General features: G+C 48.0%; 1 protein-coding gene across 1 annotated transcript in view; it reads left to right on the forward strand.

Annotated features, from left to right (window-relative positions):
• The first annotated feature begins 523 nt into the window (after positions 1 to 523).
• Sptbn4 (spectrin beta, non-erythrocytic 4) overlaps positions 524 to 22629 on the forward strand; it is a 105194-nt gene continuing 83088 nt past the window's right edge. The window contains exons 1-3 of the mRNA XM_045134055.1: positions 524 to 616; positions 10814 to 11000; positions 21911 to 22062. Of these exons, the coding sequence (XP_044989990.1) occupies positions 10829 to 11000; positions 21911 to 22062 (324 nt within the window). The 5' untranslated portion in view covers positions 524 to 616; positions 10814 to 10828. The remainder of the gene's footprint in view (positions 617 to 10813; positions 11001 to 21910; positions 22063 to 22629) is intronic.

Below are 22629 nucleotides of genomic sequence, written 5' to 3' on the forward strand. Positions count from 1 at the left end.
TGGAGGGCACTGTGTGACACCCCGGGAGCGAGGCACGTGTGAGTATGTGACACCCCACCCACGTTGTTGGTGGTGGCCCTGTTCGAGTGTGTCACTGTGTGTGTGTGTGTGTGTGTGTGTGTGTGAGAACCCTGTCGGTGACTGCTCCCTTTGTGGGGACACGTGTTGTGTGTGTGTGACAGCTTGACCCCGAGTGACGCCCGAGCGTGGGAGCGACAGCCGGTCGTGTGTGCATGTGCACTGAGTGTGACGTGGCCCGCGCCCCCCGCTGCGGGATCGGCGGCGTGGGCGCGCGTGCGTGACGCTCCTCGCTCGCTCGCTCGCGGCGCCGGTGCGCGGAGCATCCCTCCGCACGCGTGGCCGGCGCGGGCGTGGGAGCGGCGCGGGGACCCGCGCGGGGCGGGGCGGGGCGCGCGGAGCGGCCGGGTGGGGGCGGCAGGGGGGACGCGCGGGGCGGCGGCGGCGGCGGCGCATGCGGATCTGGAGCAGCCCGAGGGCCGAGCGAGCCGAGCCGAGCCGAGCCTGGCCCGGGGAGGAGGAGGAGGAGGCGGCCGGGCCGGGAGCATCTGGGACCGCTACAGCGGCGGCAGCGGCGGAGGCCCTGGGGGGCGCCCAGGTGAGCGGGCGTTGCGGCCCAGCATCTCCCACCTGCCCCAGCATCTCCCCTACCTCCCTCCTCCCCAACACCCTGGGCGCAGCCTGATCACCCCCCACCACCCCACCACCACCAGACTCTCCAGAGCTGGAGGGAGACAAGGGGGACTGGTCCACAGCAGAATGGACCCATGTCCCCCAACCTTGTCCAGCCCCCCCCCCCACAAGCCAGGCGTGGGTCATCCCCGAGGCCTTGTCCTTCCCAGGCAACCCCCTCCCCGCCTCCTCCTCCGCACGGTGACTGGACAGAGAGGTGCAGCTTTGCAAGGGTTAAAGCCTCAGATCTCACTAGGACAGCTCAGAGCCCGTGATGGGAGGGGGCCCTGGTGGACCCTCTCCTCACCTCCCCCATCACCTATTCTCTTCCTTCCCCATTCCCTCCCCAAGCAAGGCCAGAGCCACTCCTGGGCACCCACCTAGAGCTCGCTAAGTGCTCAGAGCCGTCCCCTTCCCCAAGCCTCTTCCATGGTGGAAACAGTTACGGAAGCCCAGTGAGGAAGAAGGAAGCGGGGCTTCATTGAGCTCCTTTCTGCCTGACTCCTCAACAGGCACCTTGATTGCTTAAGATAATGTGACCAGAGGATCCACAATCACCGTGGGCTAGCGGTGTAGACCAGAAACAAGCATGAGGCCCTGGTTGTAATTCCTAGCACCAATGGGATAAAACAAAAATTAAAAAAAAAAAAATTTGTGCCGGGTGTGTGTGTCGGGGTGAGGGGGGCACACACTTTTAATCCCAGCATTTGGGAGGCAGAGGTAAGAGGATTGCCGTGAGTTCGAGGCCACGCTGAGACTACATAGTGAATTCCAGGTCAGCCTGGGCTAGAGCGAGACCCTACCTTGAAAAAACAGAATTAACAAGAAATATGTATGAAGGCATGCAGCGTGCCACATGCTAAGTTCCCGGCATGATCCACTCATTTCGGGTTCAAACACGCGTAGGATTTTGTAGGGAGAGCGAAAGTGACCTGGTCAAGGTTACACAGGTGGTAGGTAGGTAGCCATGCGTTCACTTTACAGCTTTCTTCAGAAGAAGGGAAGGAGAGCATTTGGATTTTGGGGTGTCCGTGAAAAGGGGTAGTTTCCACTCCCCTTGACCACAACCTTAGACTTTGCCTGCCTTCCTAAAATATAGCAGTTTACCTCTGTAGGGTCTTCAGAGAAGAAATGCATTGATCTAGTTCTCTCTCCTAGTCTTTTTAAACTAATTAATTAATTTGAGAGAGAAAGAGATAGAGAGAGAGAGAGAGAGAGCATGAGAGAGTGAGAGAATGGGTGCGCCAGGGCCTCCAGCCACTACAAATGAACTCCAGATGCATGCGCCCCCTTGTGCATCTGGCTTACGTGGGTCTTGGAGAATTGAACCAGTGTCCTTAGGCTTTGCAGGCAAATGCCTTAACCACTAAGCCATCTCTCCAGCCCCTCTCCCCTAGTCTTAAACGCAGGCCTGGGGTGCAAGAAGGGGGGGACATATGTGATGCCATCTTCCACAGTAAAGCTCACATTTAAGTGGGTGTGGTGGTACACACCTTGAATCCTGCACTTGAGAAGCTGAATCAGGGGGTTCACTGTGTGTTCAAGGCCAGCCTGAGACTACATAGTGAATCCAGGTCAGCCTGGGCTAGAGTGAGACCCTACCTCAAAAAACCCAAAACCCAAAACAAAAACAAAAAATCTCATATTTAGCTGGGTGTGATGGTGTACACCTTTATTCCCAGCACTAGGGAGGCAAAAGTAGGAGGATCACTGTGAGTTTGAGCCCACCCCGAGATTGCAGAGTGAATTGCAGGTCAGACTGGGATAGAGTGAGACCCTACCTTAAAACAACAATAACAACAAAACCTCTCACATTTATAATCAGTGTTCTGGAGCACCCACTGTGGAGATAGACAATGTATCAGTCAGCTATCATCACAGGAATGCTGTGTAACAAGTCATACCGCACACTTAGACTTCAAACCCTAAACATTTATTTAGTTATGGAGTTCAAGGTTAATTGGCCACTTCTTCTGGTTTTTGTTGGGTATACTCACATGTTGGGGTCATAGTATGTGTGTGCCAGGCGGGGGGCAGTGCTAACTGTTGTAGGAGGCCTTTTCTGTAGTGACTGCTGCCTTAGATCTGCTTTGGGCCAAGAGCGTTTTTCTCGTGGCTACAGTTAGCACAAGCAGAGACAGGCAAGGACTCTTGAGTTTGAGGCTCTGAGCCAGCATGCCCATATCTCTGCTCAATTTCAAGCAAGATCCGGTCAAGACATGGAGCATAGTCTGGGGAGATGGCTCAGCAGTTAAAGACACTTGCAAAGGATCCTGGCCAGGGTTCAATTCCCCAGGACCTATGTAAAGCCAGGATTAAAAAGTGGTAAAAAGCTGGGCATGGTGGCACACGCCTTTAATCCCAGCACTCGGGAGGCAGAGGTAGGAGGATTGCCATGAGCTCGAGGCCACCCTGAGACTCCATAGTGAATTCCAGGTCAGCCTGGGCTAGAGTGAGACCCTACCTTGAAAAGCCAAAAAAAAAAAAAAAAAAAAAAAAAAAAGTGTTGAAAGCCGGGCATAGTGGTGCACACACTTTTTAAAGATATATTTTATTTACTTATTAGAGAGAGAGAGAGAGAGAGAGAATATGAATCAGGGTCTCCAGCCACTGTAAACGAACTCCAGATGCATGCACCTCCTTGTGCATCTGGCTTATGTGGGTCCTGGAGAATCAAGCCGGTATCTTTTGGCTTTGCAGGCAAATGTCTTAACTGCTAAGCCATCTCTCCAGTCCCGCCTTTATTTTTAAATACATTTTATTTATTTATGTGTGAGAGAGAAACAGGGCACACACTTTTTCCCAGCACTTGGGAGGCTAAGGTAGGAGAATCACTGTGCATTTAAGGACAAACTTGGAGCTACAGAGTGAGTTCCAGGTCAGTCTGGGCTAAAGTGAGACGCTACCTAAAGAAAAAAACAAAACCCAACCCCCCCAAAACAAAACAAAACAAAAAACAAATACATGTAGCTGGGCATGGTGGTGCATGCTTTTAATCCCAGCACTTGGGGGGTCAGAGGTAGAAGGATCGCCGTGAGTTCGAGGCCACCCTGAGACTACATAGTGAATTCCAGGTCAGCCTGGGCTAGAGTGAGACCCTACCTTGGAATAAAAAAAGAGAGAGAGAGAGAGGTGGGACGTGTCCCCTAGCACCCATATATCTTTTCCACCTAAGCAGGTGGAAGAGACAGAAAGGTGTAACTATAGGGGTGAGCAACTGGGGCCATTAATACAAGCAGTTTGTGTACAAGCTACTGACTAGACATATAACGTGGACAAGTGAATAAAATCCCCTGCGCTCCAGTTTCCTCCTCTTTAAAATGGGCCGAACAGGGCTAAGGAGATATAGCTCAGTGGTTCATGGTGCTTGCTTGAAAAGCTTGCTGGCTGGTGGGTATCCAACTCCTCAGTGCCCAAGTAAAGCCAGATTCACAAAAGGGTGCCTGTGTCTGGATGGAATTTGTTTACAGGGGCAAGAGGCCCGGACATGCCAGTTTTTTCTCTCGCACTACCTCTCTCTCTCTCTTTGCAAATAAATAAATAAATAAAACTAAATATAATGGGAATGAAATTTGTGAGAATTAAATAGTAGGAGGGTGTAACATCCTGAGCAAGGTAAGCTCAATGCACATTTACCACTGTGGTTCTGGTGGAACTGTGGAGTTCTGTTGAGAACGACATGAATGTTAGTGTTTTTTATTTATTTATTTTGATTTTCCAAGGTAGGGTCTCACTCTAGCTCAGGCTGACCTGGAATTCACTATGGAGTCTCAGGGTGGCCTCGAACTCATGGCAATCCCCCCCCGCCGCTCTCTCTCTCTCTCTAGCCACTGCAAACAAACTCCAAATGCGTGTGCAACATTGTGCTTCTGGCTTACATGGGTACTGGGGAATTGAACCTGGGTCCTTAGGCTTTGCAGGCAAGCACCTTAACCATAAGACATCTCTCCAGCCTTTACTTTTTTCTCCTGGAGTTTTCGAGGTAGAATGTTACTGTAGCCCAGCTTGACCTGGAAGTCACTCTGTACTCCTAGGCTGGCCTTGAACTCACAGTGATTCTCTTACCTCTGCCTCCCAAGGGCAAGTGACGTGTGTCACTACATCTGGCTTCAGCGTTAGTGTTTCAATAATTATACGCTGACCATTTGCTAAGTCATTTCCTTGTGCCAGGTGCTAAGTTGGGTACATCATCACAGTTCTCTGAAGTGGTTAGAGTGGTGATGATGATGATGATTTTATCTTATTTTTGGTTTTTCAAGGTAAGGTCTCACTCTAGTTCAGGCTGACTTGGAATTCGTCTCAGGGTGGCCTCAAACTCTCGGCAGTCCTCTTACCTGTGCCTCCCGAGTGCTGGGATTAAAGGCATGCACCACCATGCCTGACTATTATTATTATTTTTAAATATTTTTATTTATTTATTTGAGAGAGAGAGGAAGACAGAGAGGCAGATAGAGAGAAAGAGAATGGGCCCACCAGGGCCTCTAGTGGCTGCAGAGGAACTACATGTGTGCCACCTTGTGGGTCCTGGGGAATCAAACCTGGGTCCTTTGGCTTTGCAGGCAAGCGTCTTAACCACTAAGCCATCTGTCCAGTCCCCCGTTCTTTAAAATTGTTTTTTTTTTTAAGATACTTTAAAAAAAATTTTTTTGTTCATTTTTTATTAATTTATTTGAGAGTGACAGAGAGAGAGAAAGAGACAGAGAGAATGATTGAGAAATGGCGCGCCAGGGCTTCCAGCCACTGCAAAGGAACTCCAGACACGTGCGCCCCCTTGTGCATCTGGCTTACGTGGGTCCTGGGGAACCGAGCCTTGAACCGGGGTCCTTAGGCTTCACAGGCAAGCGCTTAACCGCTAAGCCATCTCTCCAGCCCTAAAATTGTTTTTTTTTTTTTGGTTTTTCGAGGTAGGGTCTCACTCTGGTCCAGGCTGACCTGGAATTAACTCTGTAGTCTCAGGGTGGCCTTGAACTCACGGCGATCCTCCTACCTCTGCCTCCCGAGTGCTGGGATTAAAGGCGTGTGCCACCACGCCCGGCTCTAAAATTGTTTTTTTTTTTTTTTAATTTATTTATGGGGGGGCGGGAGAGAGAGAGGAAAATAGGCAGATAGAGAGAAAAAGAATGGTATTATTGTTATTTTTTTTTGCAGGGGCATGGTCTCCTGTATTTCAGGCTGGCCTTGAACATGATCTTCCTGCCCCTACCTCCTAAGTGCTGCTATTACAGCTGTGCGTCATCATGCATACCCACCTTACTCTTATTTTTATTTGATTTTTTTCAGTGTGTATATTGTGGTGTGTGTGTGTGTGTGTGTGTGTGTAACCTGCATGTGGAGGTCTGGAGGCCAGAGGTTGGCATACAGTATCTTTCTCAATTGGTCTACACACACACACACACACACACACACACACACACACACACACACACTATTTTATCTATTTACTTGTTTCCCAGATACAGAGGGTGTTTGTGTATGGGTGCACCAGGGCCTCTTGCACTGAAAATGAACTCCAGATGCATGTGCCACTTTGTGCATCTGACCTTACGTAGGTGCTGAGGAATCAGACCTGGGTCAGAGCTGGAGGGATGGCTTAGTGGTTAAGGTCTTTGCCTGCAAAGCCAAAGGATCCCATTTCAATTCTCCAGGCCCCACATAAGCCAGATGCACAAGGGGGCACATGCATCTGGAGTTCTTTTGCAGTGGCTGGAGGCTCTGGCACACCCACTCTGTCTGTCTCTCTCTCAACCTCTTTCTCAAATAAATGAATAAATAAAATATATTAAATCTGGGTCAGCAGGCTTTCCAAGTAAGTGCCTTCAACTGCTGAGCCATCTCCAACTCCTACTTTAAATATTATTAAATTGTTTATATATTTATTTGCACTTGTGTGTGGGGATACACCACGGTCTCTTGCCACTGCAAACAAATGTTGGCTTTATGTAGGTACTGGGGAATTGAACCTAGGCTAGCAGATTTTGTAAGCAAGAGCATTTAACCACTGAGCAAACTTCCACCCTAGAATTTTATTTTTCTTTTCTTTATTTTTTTGAGGAAGGGAACGAGGAAGAAAGAGAGAGACAGAATGGGCATGCCAGGGCTTCTAGCCACTGCAAACAAATTCCAGATGCATGTGCCACCTTGCACATCTGGCTTATGTGGGTCCTGGGGAATCGAACAGAGGTCCTTTGGCTTTGCAGACAAGTGCCCTAATCACTAAGCCATTTCTCCAGCCACCAGAAGTTTTTTAAATTGTTTAAATATTTTACTTATTTATTTGAGAAAGAGAGAGAGAGAGGAAGAGGCAGATAGATGATAGACAGACAGACAGACAGACAGACAGACAGAAAGGCAGGCAGACAGAGACCAGGGCTCACCAAGACCTCTAGTGCAAACTCCAGTGCTACCTAGTGCATCTGGCTTCACGTGGGTACTGGGGAATTGAATTTGGGTCCTTTGGTTTTGCAGGCAAGCGCCTAAACTGATAAGCCATCTTGCCAGCCCTAGCTCCAGTGATTTTTTTTCATTTTCTTTTCTTTTTCCTTTTATTGACGACTTCCGTAATTGTAAATAATATTCCATGGTAATTTCCTACCTTCTCCCACTTTCCCCTTTGAAACTCCACTTTCCATCATATCCCCTCCCCATCTCAATCAGTCTCTTTTATTTTGATGTCATGATCTTTTCCTCCTCTTATGATGGTCTTGTGTAGGTAGTGTCAGGTACTGTGAGGTCATGGATATCCAGGCCATTTTTTTTGTCTGGGAGGAGCACATTGTAAGTAAGGGAGTCCTACCCTTCCTTTGGCTCTTACATTGTTTCCGCCACCTCTTCCGCAATGGACCCTGAGCTTGGAAGGTGTGATAGAGATATTTCAGTGCAAAGCACTCCTCTGTCACTTCTTCCCAGCACCGTGATGCCTTCTGAGCTGTCCCAAGGTCACTGCAATCTGAAAAGAGAAGGTTCTCTACCAAGTGAGAGTAGCATTAATATAAGGGTATGAACATTAAGAGAAGTGCTCACTGGACAGTTTGCTGAGCACAGTATATATATTTAGCCAGACAGCAGCAAACATTACACTCCTAGGGCTTATTACTACCCCTGTTTTAAGTTTTCAATGTCAGGGATGTATTCCTTCTCATGGAGCAGGCCTCCAGTCCAGTTAGAGGGCAGTTGGTTTTCCTCATAACAGATGTGCCACTATTGCACCGTTGGCTCATTTGGCCTGGCTGGACAAATATAAGGCTTGCAGTGTCCACTGTTGAGTATCTTCACTGGTGATTTCCCTCTCTCCCATTGAACTGCATGCAGAATGGCTTCTTCCAGCTTTCTGTCAGCTGGTCTACATGGAGGAGGTTTTCAGCTTAGTTTCAGCAGGATTTCTCAGTGGCCTTGCAGCCCAAGTATGTGGAGTCTTCAGCAATAGAGTCTTACCACCTATTCCTGGTGGGAAACCAAGGGCCTCGGCAATGGACTGTAGCATTTGGGGGGCATCAGGGACCTCCCTGGCCAACAACGCAATGGAAGGTATCCCATCCCTGGCACTGAAAATTTTCTAATAACAATCTATGGCTTCTGAATCTTCCATTGTCCAAAAAAGTAGGTTTCCATATGATTTATTTATATCCTCTTAGATTTTGATTAGCCCTCCCTCCACCTTTCCTTTACTCAATCTTTTCCCCTGACCTCACTTAGGCCTTTTCACCCCCATTAATGTGTTCTTCTACTTACCTATGTATAATACCATACCATCTTATTAAGTCCCCCCTCCGTCCCTTTTTATTCCCTTTATATCTCCTTTCTAGCTTATTGGTCTCTGCTACTGAGTTTTCTTCCTACTCACTAGCCCCAGTAATTTTTATTTTATTTTTTAATTTAACATTTATATTTTGGTAAATGTATGTGATGTGATAGAGTGTGTGTGCATGTGCATGCATGCACACAGGGGTATTCAAGCCACAGTAGGCATGCGGAAGTCAGAGAATAAATTCCTGAGACTTCACCTTCCACCTCTTTTTTTTTTTGGTTTTCAAAGGTAGGGTTTCTTTTTAGCCCAGGCTGACCTGGAATTCACTATGTAGTCTCAGGGTGGCCTTGAACTCACAGCGATCCTCCTACCTCAACCTCCCGAGTGCTGGGATTAAAGGTGTGCGCCACCACGCCTGCCTGTATCGAGCTCTTTTTGAGGCAGGGTCTCTTATCGTCCATCTATTCATTTGCCAGGCTAGCTGGTCCATCAGCTTTCAGGAAAATCACCCGTCTCCACCTCCCTTCTTGCCATCCATGTCTGGGATTACAGAAACCCACCATATCATCCAGCTTTTGCTTGGAGTCTGGGGATAAGAACTCAGGTACCTTCCCCTATCTCATGTGCATGTTGGTCTACGTACATGTGTGTAGGCGTATGTGCCCTGTATGCAAGGGGGCTGTCGGGTGCCTTCCTCTCATGCTCTACTGCCTTTTTTTTTTCCCTGAGGTAGGCTCTCACTGTAGCCCAGGCTGACCTGGAATTCACTCTGTAGTCTCAGGCTGGCCTCGAACTCACGGCCATCCTCCCACCTCTGCCTCTCAAGAGCTGGGATTAAAGGCATGTGTCACCACCACGGGCTGGCTGCTCTTCCGCTTTTAGTCCCCTGAGCTGGAGTTTGCTCTGAATCTGGAGCTTGCAATCCTTGGATAGACTGGCTGATAAGGGAGCCCCAGTGACCCTCCTGACTCTGCCTGGCTTTTTTTCTTTTTTTTAATTTTTTATTTATTTATTTGAAGCAACAGACACAGAGAGAAAGACAGATAGAGGGAGAGAGAGAGAATGGGCACGCCAGGGCCTCCAGCCACTGCAAACGAACTCCAGACGCGTGCGCCCCCCTGTGCATCTGGCTAATGTGGGACCTGGGGAACTGAGCCTCGAACCGAGGTCCTTAGGCTTCACAGGCAAGCACTTAACCGCTAAGCCATCTCTCCAGCCCTCTGCCTGGCTTTTTGTTTTATTTATTTATTTATTTTTTGGTTTTTCGAGGTAGGGTCTTACTCTGGCTCAGGCTGACCTGGAATTTACTATGTAATCTCAGGGTGGCCTCGAACTCTTGGCGATCCTCCTACCTCTGCCTCCTGAGTGCTGGGATTAAAGGCGTGCGCCACCACGCCCGGCTTCTGCCTGGCTTTTGATGTGAGTGCTGGGGCTTGAACTCAGGTTTCACTGCTTAGGCAGCAAGTGTTTTTACCCACCAAGCCACCTCCCAGGGCCATTATTCCATTTACTTATTTATTTATGAGAAAGGAGAGAGAGAGAGAGAGAGAGAGAGAGAGAGAGAGAGAGAGAGAGAGAGAGAGAGAGAGAGAATGGGCACACCAGGGCTTGGAACCACTGCAAATGAACTCCAGATGCACGCACCACCTTGTGCAGCTGGCCTACGTGGGTCTTGGGGAATCAAACCTGGGTCCTTAGGCTTCACAGGCAACCGACTTAACCACTAAACCATCTCTCCAGCCCACCACCTTAATTTTAAAAAATATTTTTATTTTTATTTATTTATTTGAGAGAGAGAGAAAGAATGAGAATGGGTGCGTCAGGGCCTCCAGCCACTACAGAAGAACTTCAGACGCATGTGTGTGCCACCTTGTACATTTATCTGGATTACGTGGGTCATGGGGAGTTGAACTTGGACCCCCTTTTTTTTTCGTTCTTGTTTTTGGTTTTCTGAGGTAGAGTCTCACTCTAGCCTAAGCTGACCTGGAATTCACTATGTAGTCTCGAGTGGCCTTGGACTCATGGCAATCCTCCTACCTCTGCCTTCCAAGTGCAGAGATTAAAGGCGTGCACCATCATGCCCAGCTCATTTATTTTAGTTTTTGGATTTTCGAGATAGGGTCTCACCGTAGCCCAGACTGGCCTGGAATTCACCATGTAGTCTCTCAGGGTGGCCTCGAACTCACGGTGATCCTCCTACTTCTGCCTCACAGGTGCTGGGATTAAAGGCATGCGCCACCACGCCTGGTTTATTACCTTCTGTAAGACAGAGAAACTGAGGGTGAAACTGCACAGCACTCAGGGGCAGGCACTGTAAGTAGGGGGTCCTCCCAGCCCAGGCTCTGTTCCCAACCCTAACCTGCCTCTCTACACTTCCAGGCCTCACCTTCCCCGATGGCGCAGGTTCCAGGGGAAGTGGACAACATGGAGGGCCCACCTGCCTCCAACAACAACAACCCCACGGCCCGCTGGGAGAGCCCAGACCGGGGCTGGGAGCGGGAGCCCCCGGCCGCCTCCACTGCAGCCGCTGCCCTCTTTGAGTGCTCCCGGATCAAGGCCTTGGCAGGTACCTGGACGAGAGCTGGGCGGGCCAGGCGAGCAGAGGGCAGTGGGAGGGGGCTGCTGGGTGGCCCTGGCATGTCTTTGGTGCTTGGGAACGTCCATGGCTCGGATCATGGAAGACAGTCCCCACTGAGTCCTCCGATCCTTAGACTTTCTGCCCAATAGGGCTTCACGTGAGGGCAGAGACGCCCTAAGTCTGTGGCGTCCAATATAGCAACCACTAGTCTGTGTGGCTACTGAGCGTTGAAGTGTGGCTGGCACTATTTAAAACCCCAGAAGTATGGGTGGTCTGCTTCTTGTTGTTTTCTGAGGTCGGGTGTCGCTCTAGCTCAAGCTGACCTGCCATTCACTATGTAGTCTCAGGGTGGCCTTGAACTCACGCTGTTCCTCCTACCTCTGTCTTCTATAGAGCTGGGATTAAAGGTGTGCGCCACCACGCCCTGCTAAATATGTGATTTTATTTATTAATTTTTTTTTTTTGAAACAGAGTCTCTTTGTGGTCCAGGCTGGCCTCAAACTTACTATGTAGACTAAAAGATGGCTTTGAACTCATGATTCTCCTGCCGCCAACCCCCTCCCAAGATCTGGCATTACAGGTATGGGCCACCATATCCAGGCTCAATATGGAGACCTTTAGAAACGGAGATCTGTGGGTGGAGAGATGGCTTAGTGGTTAAGGTATTTGCCTGTGAAGCCTAAGGACCCAGGTTTGATTCTCAAGGTCCCATGTAAGCCAGTTGCACTAGGGGGTGCACACGTCTGGAGTTCCTTTCAGTGGCTGGAGGCCCTGGCATGCCCATTCTCATTCCCTATCTCTCTCTCTCCCTCTTTCTGTCTATAATAAAACAAACAAACAAACAAATAAATAAGAAAAATGGAGACTTGCCGGGCGTGGTAGCTCATGGAGGCAGGAGGATCACAGTAAATTCGAGGCCAGCCTGATGACTACATGCTGAATTCCAGGTGAGCCTGGGTTAGAGTGAGACCTTACCTCAAGACAAAAAAAAAAAAAAAAAGAAAGAAAGAAAGAAAGAAAGAAAAGAAAGAGGCAGCGAAAAATGTGAGGACCTGGATGCCTATAATGCCTGCCATCCCTGTACCCAGGAGGCCGGTTGAGCTCGATTACTGTCTCCCCAAATCCCAGCTCTGCTCACGACTTTCCATAGCCGCCCAGCGTCTCTCCTGCAAGACCTGGCTCCCTGTGGCTTCCGTCACACCTCCCTTGTAGCCGCCACTGCACAGCTCTCCACTTCTGGAAGTCTCGCTTACGCTGTCTCCTCTGCCTGGAATATTCACCCACTCCATTCGTGCTCCACGTTGACCAGTGCCCATCCTGTGGCGTCCAGGAGGCCCTTCCTCACTCCCTAGACTGGGTCCGGTAGTTTATTTCTTCTTTCCTCCCTCCCTCCTTCCTTCTTTCTTTCCTCCTTCCTTTTTTCCTTCCTTCTTTTCTTCCCTCCTTGCTTTTTCATTCATTCTTTTCCTTTCCTTCCTTCCCTCCCTCCTTTCCTCTTTCCTTCCCTCCACCCTTCCTTCCTTTCCTCCTTCCCTCCATCCCTCCTTCCTTCCTTCTCCCTTCCTTCCCTCCGTCCTTCCTTCACCTTCCTTCCTTCTTTCCCTCCCTCCTTCTTCCTTCCTTCTTTTCTTCCCTCCTCCCTCCTTCCTTTCTTCCCTCCTTCCTTCCATTTTCCTTCCTGTCTTCCTTTCTTCTTTTCTTCCCTCCTTCTTCTTTCCTTCCTTTTTTCCTTCTTTCCTTCCCTCCATTCCTTCCTTCCCTTCTTTTTTTAAAAATTTTTTGTTTATTTTTATGTATTTATTTGATAGCGATAGACAGAGAAAGAGGCAGAGAGAGAGAGAGAATGGGCGCGCCAGGGCCTCCAGCCACTGCAAACGAACTCCAGATGCATGCGCCCCCTTGTGCATCTGGCTAATGTGGGACCTGGGGAACCGAGCCTCGAACCAGGGTCCTTAGGCTTCACAGGCAAGCGCTTAACTGCTAAGCCATCTCTCCAGCCCCCTTCCTTTCTTTCTTATTTCCTTTTTTTCCTTATTTCCCTCCTTACTTCCTTTTTTCCTTCCTTCCCTCCATCTTCCTTCCTTCCTGTCTTCCCTCTTTCCTTCTTTCTACCTTCCTTCCTTCCCTCTCTCCCTTCTTCCTTCCTTCCTTCTTTTTTCCTTCTTCCCTCCCTCTGTCCTTACTTCCTTCTTTCCTTTCTTCCTTGACCACCAACATTAACCATCACACATATAATTTACATATGGTCTTTATCTTTGCTTACCTAGTAATGTTTTTTTTAAATATTATTTACTTATTTATTTGAGGTCTCATGCCCAAGCTGACCTGGAACTCACTCTATATAGTCCCAGACTGGATATTTTTTTTGGAGGGGGTGTATGAGATAAAGTCTCACTCTAGTTTAGGCTGACCTGGAATTCACTATGTAGTCTTATGCTGGTCTTGAACTCACAGTGATCCTCATACTGAGTGCTGGGATTTTAAATGTATGTGCCATCACACTCAGTGTTGGATTTTTAAAAATGTATATATTTTATTTTTATTTATTTATTTAAAAAATTTTTTATTAACTTCCATGATTATAAAAAATACCCCATGATGATACCTTCCCTCCCCCCACTTACCCCTTTGAAACTCCACTCTCCATCATACCCCCTCCCCATCTCAATCGGTCTCTCTTTTACTTTTTTATTTTTATTTATTTATTTATTTGGCAGAGAGAAGGGGAGTTTATTTGCAGTGGCTAGATGCCCTGGTGCACCCATTCTCTCTGTCCCTTTCCTCTCTATCTCACTCTTTGCTTGCAAAAACAAACAAACAAACAAACCCTTAGAAACTGAGCCAGGTGTGGTGACGCACGCCTTTAATCCCAGCACTCGGGAGGCAGAGGTAGGAGGATCGCCAAGAGTTTGATGTCACCCTGAGACTACATAGGGAAGGAAAAACAAAAACAAAAAGCAAAAAACAAAACCACCACCACCAACAACAACAACAAAAAGACAAAACCCAGGGGGCTGGAGAAATGGCTTAGCTGCTAAGGCGTTTGCCTGCAAAGCCAAAGGATCCTGGTTTGATTCCTCAGAACCCACATAAGCCAGATGCACAAGAGGGCGCACGCGTCTGGAGTTCGTTTACAGTGGCTGGAGGCCCTGGCATGCCCATTCTCTCTCTCTCTCCCTTTTCCTCTTTCTCTCTTTCAAATAAATAAATAGAATATAGAAATAATGACAAAAATAAAAAGAACTCAAATTGAGCACACTGAAAAATGTAGGACAAATGTCACTTGTTTTGGAGTCTTGATAGCTCAGAGGTAGAATATCAGGTAGGTCCTGACAGAACAACTCAGGTAAGTGCATCAGGCAGGTCCTGACAGGAAGCAGTAAACACATCAGCCTCCTGAAAGTGCTAGAGTAGAGATATTTTTTTGTAATGCTGGAGATTGAACGTAGGATGCAGTGCCCCAACAATTCAATGTCCTCAACCCCCAGGACAGTTATTCATTGTTGCCATGACCAAACACCTAAACGACACAAAGGAGGAACGATTGGTTTACTTTGGCTCATGGTTTCGGGCAGGAACCAGTCCACAGTCCTTGGCTCTGTGGACTTGGGGTCCAGCGCGAATGAAACATGTGATCATGGTGGCAGGGGTGAGTGGCAGAGGCCACTTACTTCATAGTGGACAGGAAGCAGACTGAGGGAGACAGAAAGAGATCAGGGCAGGCTATAACCTCTGAGGACACATTCTCACTGACGACTTTTTCCAATTAGATTCCATCTCCGACTTTTCTTTTATATACATATACATATACATATACATATACATATACATATACATATACATATACATATACATATTTGTTTATTTTTATTTATTTATTCGAGAGTGATAGACAGACAGAGAGAGAAAGACGCAGAGAGAGAGAGAGAGAGAGAGAATGGGTGCGCCAGGGCCTCCAGCCACTGCAAACGAACTCCAGATGCGTGCGCCCCCTTGTGCATCTGGCTAACGTGGGTACTGGGGAATGGAGCCTCGAACTGGGGTCCTTAGGCTTCATAGGCAAGTGCTTAACCGCTAAGCCATCTCTCCAGCCCCCATCTCTGACTTTTCACTCAGGCATGTGACATCTTCAGCAATAGGGTCTTACCATCTCTTTCTCATGGGAAACCAAGGGCCTTGACAATAGCCTATAACGTTTTGGAGACAACAGGGACCATCATGGCCAACAACTCACTGGAAGGTATCCCATCCCTTGCCCTGGAAATTTTCTAGTAACAATCTATGGCTTCTGGATGTGGCATTATTCAAGAAAGTAGATTTTCATATATCTTATTCAGACTATCTTGGATTTTGATTGACCCTCCCCCATCTTTCTTTTATACAAGTGTCTTACTTTTGAGCCATTTTCTCAGCTCCACAGTATTGTCCTTTGTGAACTAATCTTCCAAGTGTTCCAGGATAGGACTCTATGAATGCTCTTTTGGTACCATCAGAATGAAATTACAGGGCTGGAAGGATGGATCTGTAGGTAAGATACTTGCCTACAAAGCTTAAGGATCCTGGTTCGATTTTCCCGCACCCATGTAAAACTAGATGCACAAGATGGTGCATATGTCTGGAGTTCGTTTGCAGTGGCACACCAATTCTCTGTTTCTCTCTCTTTCAAATAAATGAATTAAAATAAAAAACAAAAAAACCCAAAAATCACAGAACAAAAAATATTGTCATCAATCTAGTTCCCTCAGTCATGAATTCCTAGCACCCAGGATGCCCCAAGGACTCATTGAACAAACCCAGATCTAGTCCAAATTCCTCTCTTTCTTTTTGAGGGAGGGTCTTGCTCTATCCCAGGCTACAATGGAATTAACTATGTAGTCTCAGGGTGGCCTTGAATTCACGTGTACCACCATGTCCTGCTCAAATTCCTCTCTTTACAAAAGGGAAGCTAGAATGGTGGTGCATGCCTGAAATCCCAGCATTTGGAAGACAGAGGCAGGTTCATTAAAAGTTTCCAACTATGGGCTGGAGAGATGGCTTAGAGGTTAAGGTGCTTGCCTACAAAGCCAATGGACCCAGGTACAATCCCCCCCAGCCCCATTTAAGCCAGATACACAAGGTGGCATATGCATCCTTTGTAGCAGTTATAAGCTCTGGTGCACCCATATTCTCTCTCTCCTTCCCTGTTTTTCCTCTCTCAAATAAATAAAAAGTAAAAATTAAAAGTTAAAGTTTCCAGCCAGTCTGGCCAGAGTACAGAGTGAGATTCTGCTTTTATATTTACTTATTAGAGAGAGGAGAGAGAAAGAGAGAGAGAGAGAGAGGATGGGTACACCAGGGCTGCCAGCCACTGCAAATGAGCTCCAGACGCATGTGCCATCATGTGTATCTGGCTTACGTGGGATCTGGAGAATCAAACCTGGGTCCTTAGACTGCAGGCATGTGCCTTAACCCAAGAGATTTTGCTTTTAAAAGCCAGAAGTAGGACAGAAGAGATGACCTAGCAGTTAAGGCGCTTGCCTGTGATGCCTAAGGATCCATGTTTGACTCTTCAGATCCCAGGTAAGCCAGATGCACAAAGGTGGCGCAAGCATCTGGAGTTCAACTGCAGTGGAGGATGCCCAGGAGCACCAATTCTCTCTATTACTTCCTCCATTCTCTTTTCTTTCTTTCTTTTAATTTTTTTTTCCATTTTTCTTTTTCTCAAAAGGAAGAATGGGTGCGCCAGGGCCTCCAGTCACTACAAACGAACTCCAGACACATGCACCACCTTGTGCATCTGGCTTATGTGGGACATGGGGCATCAAACCTGGGTCCTTCGGCTTTGCAGGAAAGCACCTTAACTACTAAGCCATCCCTCCAGCCCTATCTCTCTTTCTTTCTTAAAAAAGAAAGAAAGAAAGTCAGAAATAAATAAATAAGTAAAAATTAAAAAGGAAGTTAGAGGCTGAGAGAGGCAATGACCTTGAGAGGTCACGGCGCTGTCCACGGGTAGAGGCAATCCTGAATCCATTACTGCTCCTGGGATGCATGAAGCTTTACTTTGGTTTTGCTGTTGTTTCCATATCTGCTCTTTGGCATGACTATCAGTTGTTGGAAGGCTCAGCAACAACTTCCCAATTTAATTTCTTTCCTGTCATGACTTCCTGCCGTGTGACTGAGGGTCACATGTTCACACAGGCGCCCATGCTGTCTCCAACACTACAACGCCCACATTTAAATAAACACAATTGTTTCGTTTGGAACTGTTTTCGTGTCTACACATTTGATTTCAAGTTAGAGGGATATAGTCAAAAGATGCATTGGAAGTTTAAAAAGGCCGTGTGTAAGCCGGGCGTGGTGGTGCACGCCTTTAATCCCAGCACTCGGGAGGCAGAGGTAGGAGGATCACTGTGAGTTCGAGGCCACCCTGAGACTGCATAGTGAATTCCAGGTCAGCCTGGGCTAGAGTGAGACCCTACCTCGAAAGGCCATAAAAACAAAACAAAATAAAAAGGCCATGTGTGGGCTGGAGAGATGGCTTAGTGATTAAGGCGTTTGCCTGTGAAGCCTAAAGAGCCACGTTCTACTTTCCAGATCCCAGGTAAGCCAGAGGCACAAAGGTGAGGCAAGTGCAAGGTCGTACATGCCCACTAGGTGGCGCAAGTGTTTGTAGTTCGAATGCAGTGGCTGAGGCCCTGGCTAGCCTTAAAAAAATAAGTAAATAAAAGTCCATGTGTGGGTCTGGAGAGATGGCGCAGAGGTCAAAGGCACTTGCTTGCAAAGCCTGACTGCCAAGGTTAGATTCCTCAGCAGCCACATAAAGTCAAATGCAAAGTGGCATACATGTTTAGAGTTTGCATTACCAAGAGATTCTGATGTGCCAACACACACATGTGCAAATAACTTTAAAAAAAAAGGAAAGAAAAAAAAAAAAGAAAGAAAAGCCAGGTGTGGTGGTCAACCTGGACTACAGTGAGACCCTACCTTGAAAACCAAAAAAAAAAAAAAAAAAGAGCTGGAGAGGTGGCTCAGCAGTAAAGACACTTGACTGCAAAGTCTGATGACTCAGGTTTGATTACCAATTACCCACATAAAACCAGATGCACGGTGTTTTATGCATCTGGAGTTCATTTGCAGTGGCAGGAGCCCCTGGAGTGCACCCATTCTCTCTCTCTCTCTTGCTCTCTCTCTATCTCCACTTGCAAATAAGTGAAAATATTTTTTAAGCCAGTGTGTATTTCCTACTGCTGGCAGTGTAAAATGCAATATTGAATAATGGTACAAATACTTTCTGGCTGGAAATATAACTCAGTGGAAGAGAGCTTGCTACCAGCAAAAAGCTTGTCTAGAATCTACTAGTGAGAGACGAGAGTTACAGCTCATACTAAATGACGTCCTATAAAGACAAAAAGCACCCAGGCTGGGTGGCACATGCCTGTAATCTCAACACTTGGGAGGTGGAGGCAGTTGACTCAGGAGTTTGAGGCACGCTTCAAAGCAAGTTCCAGGCCAGCCTGGGTTACATGAAACCTTGTCTGAAAACAAAACAAAACAAAAAACAGGGGTGAAGAGATGGCTCAGCAGTTAAAAGTACTTGCTCTCAAAGCAGGTTCGATTCCCCAGTACACACATCAAGTCAGATGCACAAAGTGGCCCGAGGCACCCATTCTCAATCTATTTCTCTCCCTATTTCTCTCTCTCTGCTTGCAAATAAATACATAAAAATATTTGAGGCCACCCTGGTGCTACAGAGTGAGTTCCAGGTCAGTTTGGGCTACAGTGAGATCATATCTCCAAAAAAAAAAAAAAAAAAAAAAAAAAAAAAGCTGGGTGTGGTGGCACATGCCTTCAATCCCAGCACTGGGGAGGCAGAGGCAGGAGGATCACTGTGAGTTCAAGGCCACCCTGAGACCACATAGTGAGTGAGTTTCAGGTCAGCCTGGGCTAGAGTGAAACCCTATCTCGAAAAACCAAAAAACAAAACAAAACCAAAAATAACCCAAAATACAAAACAAATAAAAATTGTGAGATGGGCTAGAGAGATGGCTTAGCGGTTAAGCGCTTGCCTGTGAAGCCTAAGGACCCCAGTTCTAGGCTCGGTTCCCCAGGTCCCACGTTAGCCAGATGCACAAGGGGGCGCACGCGTCTGGAGTTCGTTTGCAGAGGCTGTAAGCCCTGGCGCGCCCATTCTCTCTCTCCCCCTCTATCTGTCTTTCTCTCTGTCTGTCTGTCGCTCTCAAATAAATAAATAATAATAAAAAAAAAATTGTGAGAGACAGAGACAGAGAGAAGGAGGAAGGGAGGGAACTAAAGGTGCCCTTTCCCCACAGCCCTCCCTGAAAGGCAGAAAATGTGTAGTGACTAATGTGCTGGACAATATTGATGAAATGCAGAAGTGGCCAAAACATTCCTGTGTTCATAGAGTACACAGTCTACACCATTCATCTCCCGCAATGTCAGTTGCCATTGCATTTTTAAAAATATTTTAAAATTTTCATTTATGTATTTATTTTCTTTTAAAAAATATTTTATTTATTTAAAAGTGAAAGAGGCAGATAGACAGATAGCCACTGTGAATGAACTCCAGATGCATGGGCCACCTTATGCATCTGACTTACGTGGGTCCTGGGGAATTGAACCTGTGTCCTTAAGCTTTGCAGATGAGTGCCTTAACTGCTAAGCCATCTCTCCAGCCTTATTTACTTATTTTCAAGCAGAGAGAGAGAGAGAGAGAAAGAGAATGAATGGGCATGCCAGGGTCTCTAGCCCTTGCAAATGCATTCCAGATGCCTGTGTCCCTTGAACATCTGCTTTACATGGGTCCTAGGGAATCGAACCAGGGTCCTTTGGCTTCACAGGCAAACACCTTAACTGCTAAGCCATTTTTTCAGCCCTGCCATTGTATTTTTAATTTTTTTCTATTTATTTATTTATTTGAGAGACAGAGAGAGAGGTGGAGGTAGAGAGAGAGAATGGGAGCACCAGGGCCTCCAGCCACTGCCAATGAACTCCAGACACATGCACCACCCTGTGCATCTGGCTAACGTGGGTCCTGGGGAATCCAACACAGGTCCTTAGGCTTTTCAGGCAAGTGCTTTCACCGCTGATCCATCTCTCCAGCCCTGTATGGTTTATTTGTTTATTTATTTTTTCTGGTGGTGCTGAGGTCTCTGCTAGGCAAGTGTTCCACCTCTGAGTTGAATCCCCAACCCGTCTCTGTAGTTTCCACTGAGTTGCTGTTGGAGGTGGTGTGTGTGCGTATGTATGTGCACATGTGTGCTCCCTGTGCGCTCATACCTGAGCAGGCCTCAGACTCCTTTTCTTTTCTTTTCTTTTTATTTATTTATTTATTTATTTGAGAGTGACAGACAGACAGAGAGAAAGAGGCAGATAGAGAGAGAGAGAGAATGGGCGCACCAGGGCTTTCAGCCTCTGCAAACGAACTCCAGACGCGTGCGCCCCCTTGTGCATCTGGCTAACATGGGTCCTGGGGAATCGAGCCTCAAACTGGGATCCTTAGGCTTCACAGGCAAGCGCTTAACCGCTAAGCCATCTCTCCAGCCCTCTTTTTGTTTTTTTTTTGAGGTAGGGTTTTGCTGTAGCTCAGGCCGACCTGGAATTCACTATGTAGTCTCAGGGAGGCCTCGAACTCACAGTGATCCTCCTACCTCTGCCTCCCAAGTGCTGGGGTTAAAGATGGGCGCCACCATGCCCGGCTCGGATACCCCTTATCTCACTGCACCCAACCTCCCCATATTCCCCTTTGACTGAGCAGAGAGCCTGAGCAGTGCTCAGCGCTGGGGTGGCTTGCGTGGTCATGCCCAGCGTTGTTTTCTTTCTTCTAAAAAACAAACTGTTGGGCTGGAGAGACGGCTTAGCGGTTAAGCGCTTGCCTGTGCAGCCTAAGGACCCCGGTTCGAGGCTCGGTTCCCCAGGTCCCACGTTAGCCAGATGCACAAGGGGGCGCATGTGTCTGGAGTTCGTTTGCAGAGGCTGGAAGCCCTGGCGCGCCCATTCTCTCTCTTCCTCTATCTGTCTTTCTCTCTGTGCCTGTCGCTCTCAAATAAATAAATAAATAATTAAAAAAAAAAAAACAAAACTGTTGACAACCTCTGCACATATACCCAGTGCACCCTGATCACATTCCCCTCTTTCCTTTGCTTCCCCTCCCAACCCACTCTCTAATGAACCCCTTCTTTCCAGCTAGCTTCTCTTCTACTTTTCATTTTATTTGAGAGAGAGAAGGACCGAGAGAAAGAGGAAGAGAGGGAGGGAGAGAGTGGAAGAGGGGGAGAGAGGGAAAGAGAGAGAATGGCCGCACCAGGGCCTCAGCCACTGAAAACTCCAGATGCTTGCGCCACCTAGTGGGCATGTGCGACCTTGCACTTGCCTCACCTTTGTGTGTCTGGCTTATGTGGGATGTAAAGAGTTTAACATGGGTCCTTAGGTTTCGCAGGCACTGTAAATGGACTCCAGATGCATGTGCCACTTTGTGCACCTGGATTTATGTGGGTCCTGGAGAATCAAACTTGGACTAGCTGACTTTGCAAACAAGCACCTTAAACTGCTGGGCCATCTCTGAAACCCCACTCCAATCTTTCTTAAAAAGTATCTTCTGCCAGGCATGATGGTGCATGCCTTTAATCCTAGCACTCAGGAGGCGGAAACAGGAAGATCTCTGTGAGTTCAAGGCCAGCCTGAGACTATATAGTGAATTTCAGGTCAACCTGTGCTGGATAGAGACCCTACCTGGAAAAACAAACAAACAAACAAAAACAAACAAACAAAAGCCACTCAGGTAGGAGGAGGTGGCTGGTGGGCCTACAGAAGGTTTGGCTGGGTGGAAGAAGGCTGAAGGGAGCATGGGAGGGAACCAGAGGCTCCTGGGTGGGCCTGGCTCAGACCCTCTCTTACTGCAGATGAACGGGAGGCCGTGCAGAAGAAAACCTTCACCAAGTGGATGAACTCACACCTGGCCCGGGTGGGCTGCCACATCGCCGACCTCTACGCCGACCTCCGGGATGGCTTTGTCCTCACGCGTCTTCTGGAAGTACTGTCTGGGGAGCAGCTGGTGAGGGGCCCTGGAGGGCTGGGGGAAGAGGGAGGCCCTGGGGGGGGGGTCAGGCATCATTGGAAGGGCTGGGTTCTAAAGTAGACCCCTGGCTAAGGGATGGGTGGGTAGAGGAGTCTAGAAGGATCCGGTGAGTAAGAGGGACTATGGCATCTGAGGGATGACAAGGTTTGGAACTCCGCAGCATTCTGTTGAGCCCAGAAGCCGTGGTTTGGTGCTGGGGACTCAACCCCAGCCTCAGACCCCAGGGCTCCAGGGAGGAGGAGCTGAGGAGGGACCGCCAGGTGTTGAGGTAGTAATGACTGTCAAGCAGAGCTGGAAAGCAAGGTGTCAGCAGATGGGCGGTGCAGGCTTCTCAGCTGGGTGCATGCACCGGCAGGTCACATGGCCCTGGGAACTCGGATGGTAATGTTGGGGGTCCTCTTGCTTGGGTTGAGGTTGTGTTTCTGGGCTCAGATGGGGACCACATGTTATCTTAAACAGTGGAATGCTGTGTGGTCACTGGAGACAGGAGCCCAAAGCTAAGGCGTCATGAGAGAGACTATGTAGGCACAGAGGCCAGTGGAA

Source organism: Jaculus jaculus, chromosome 14, assembly GCF_020740685.1.
Source record: "Jaculus jaculus isolate mJacJac1 chromosome 14, mJacJac1.mat.Y.cur, whole genome shotgun sequence".
Taxonomy (NCBI): Eukaryota; Metazoa; Chordata; class Mammalia; order Rodentia; family Dipodidae; genus Jaculus; species Jaculus jaculus.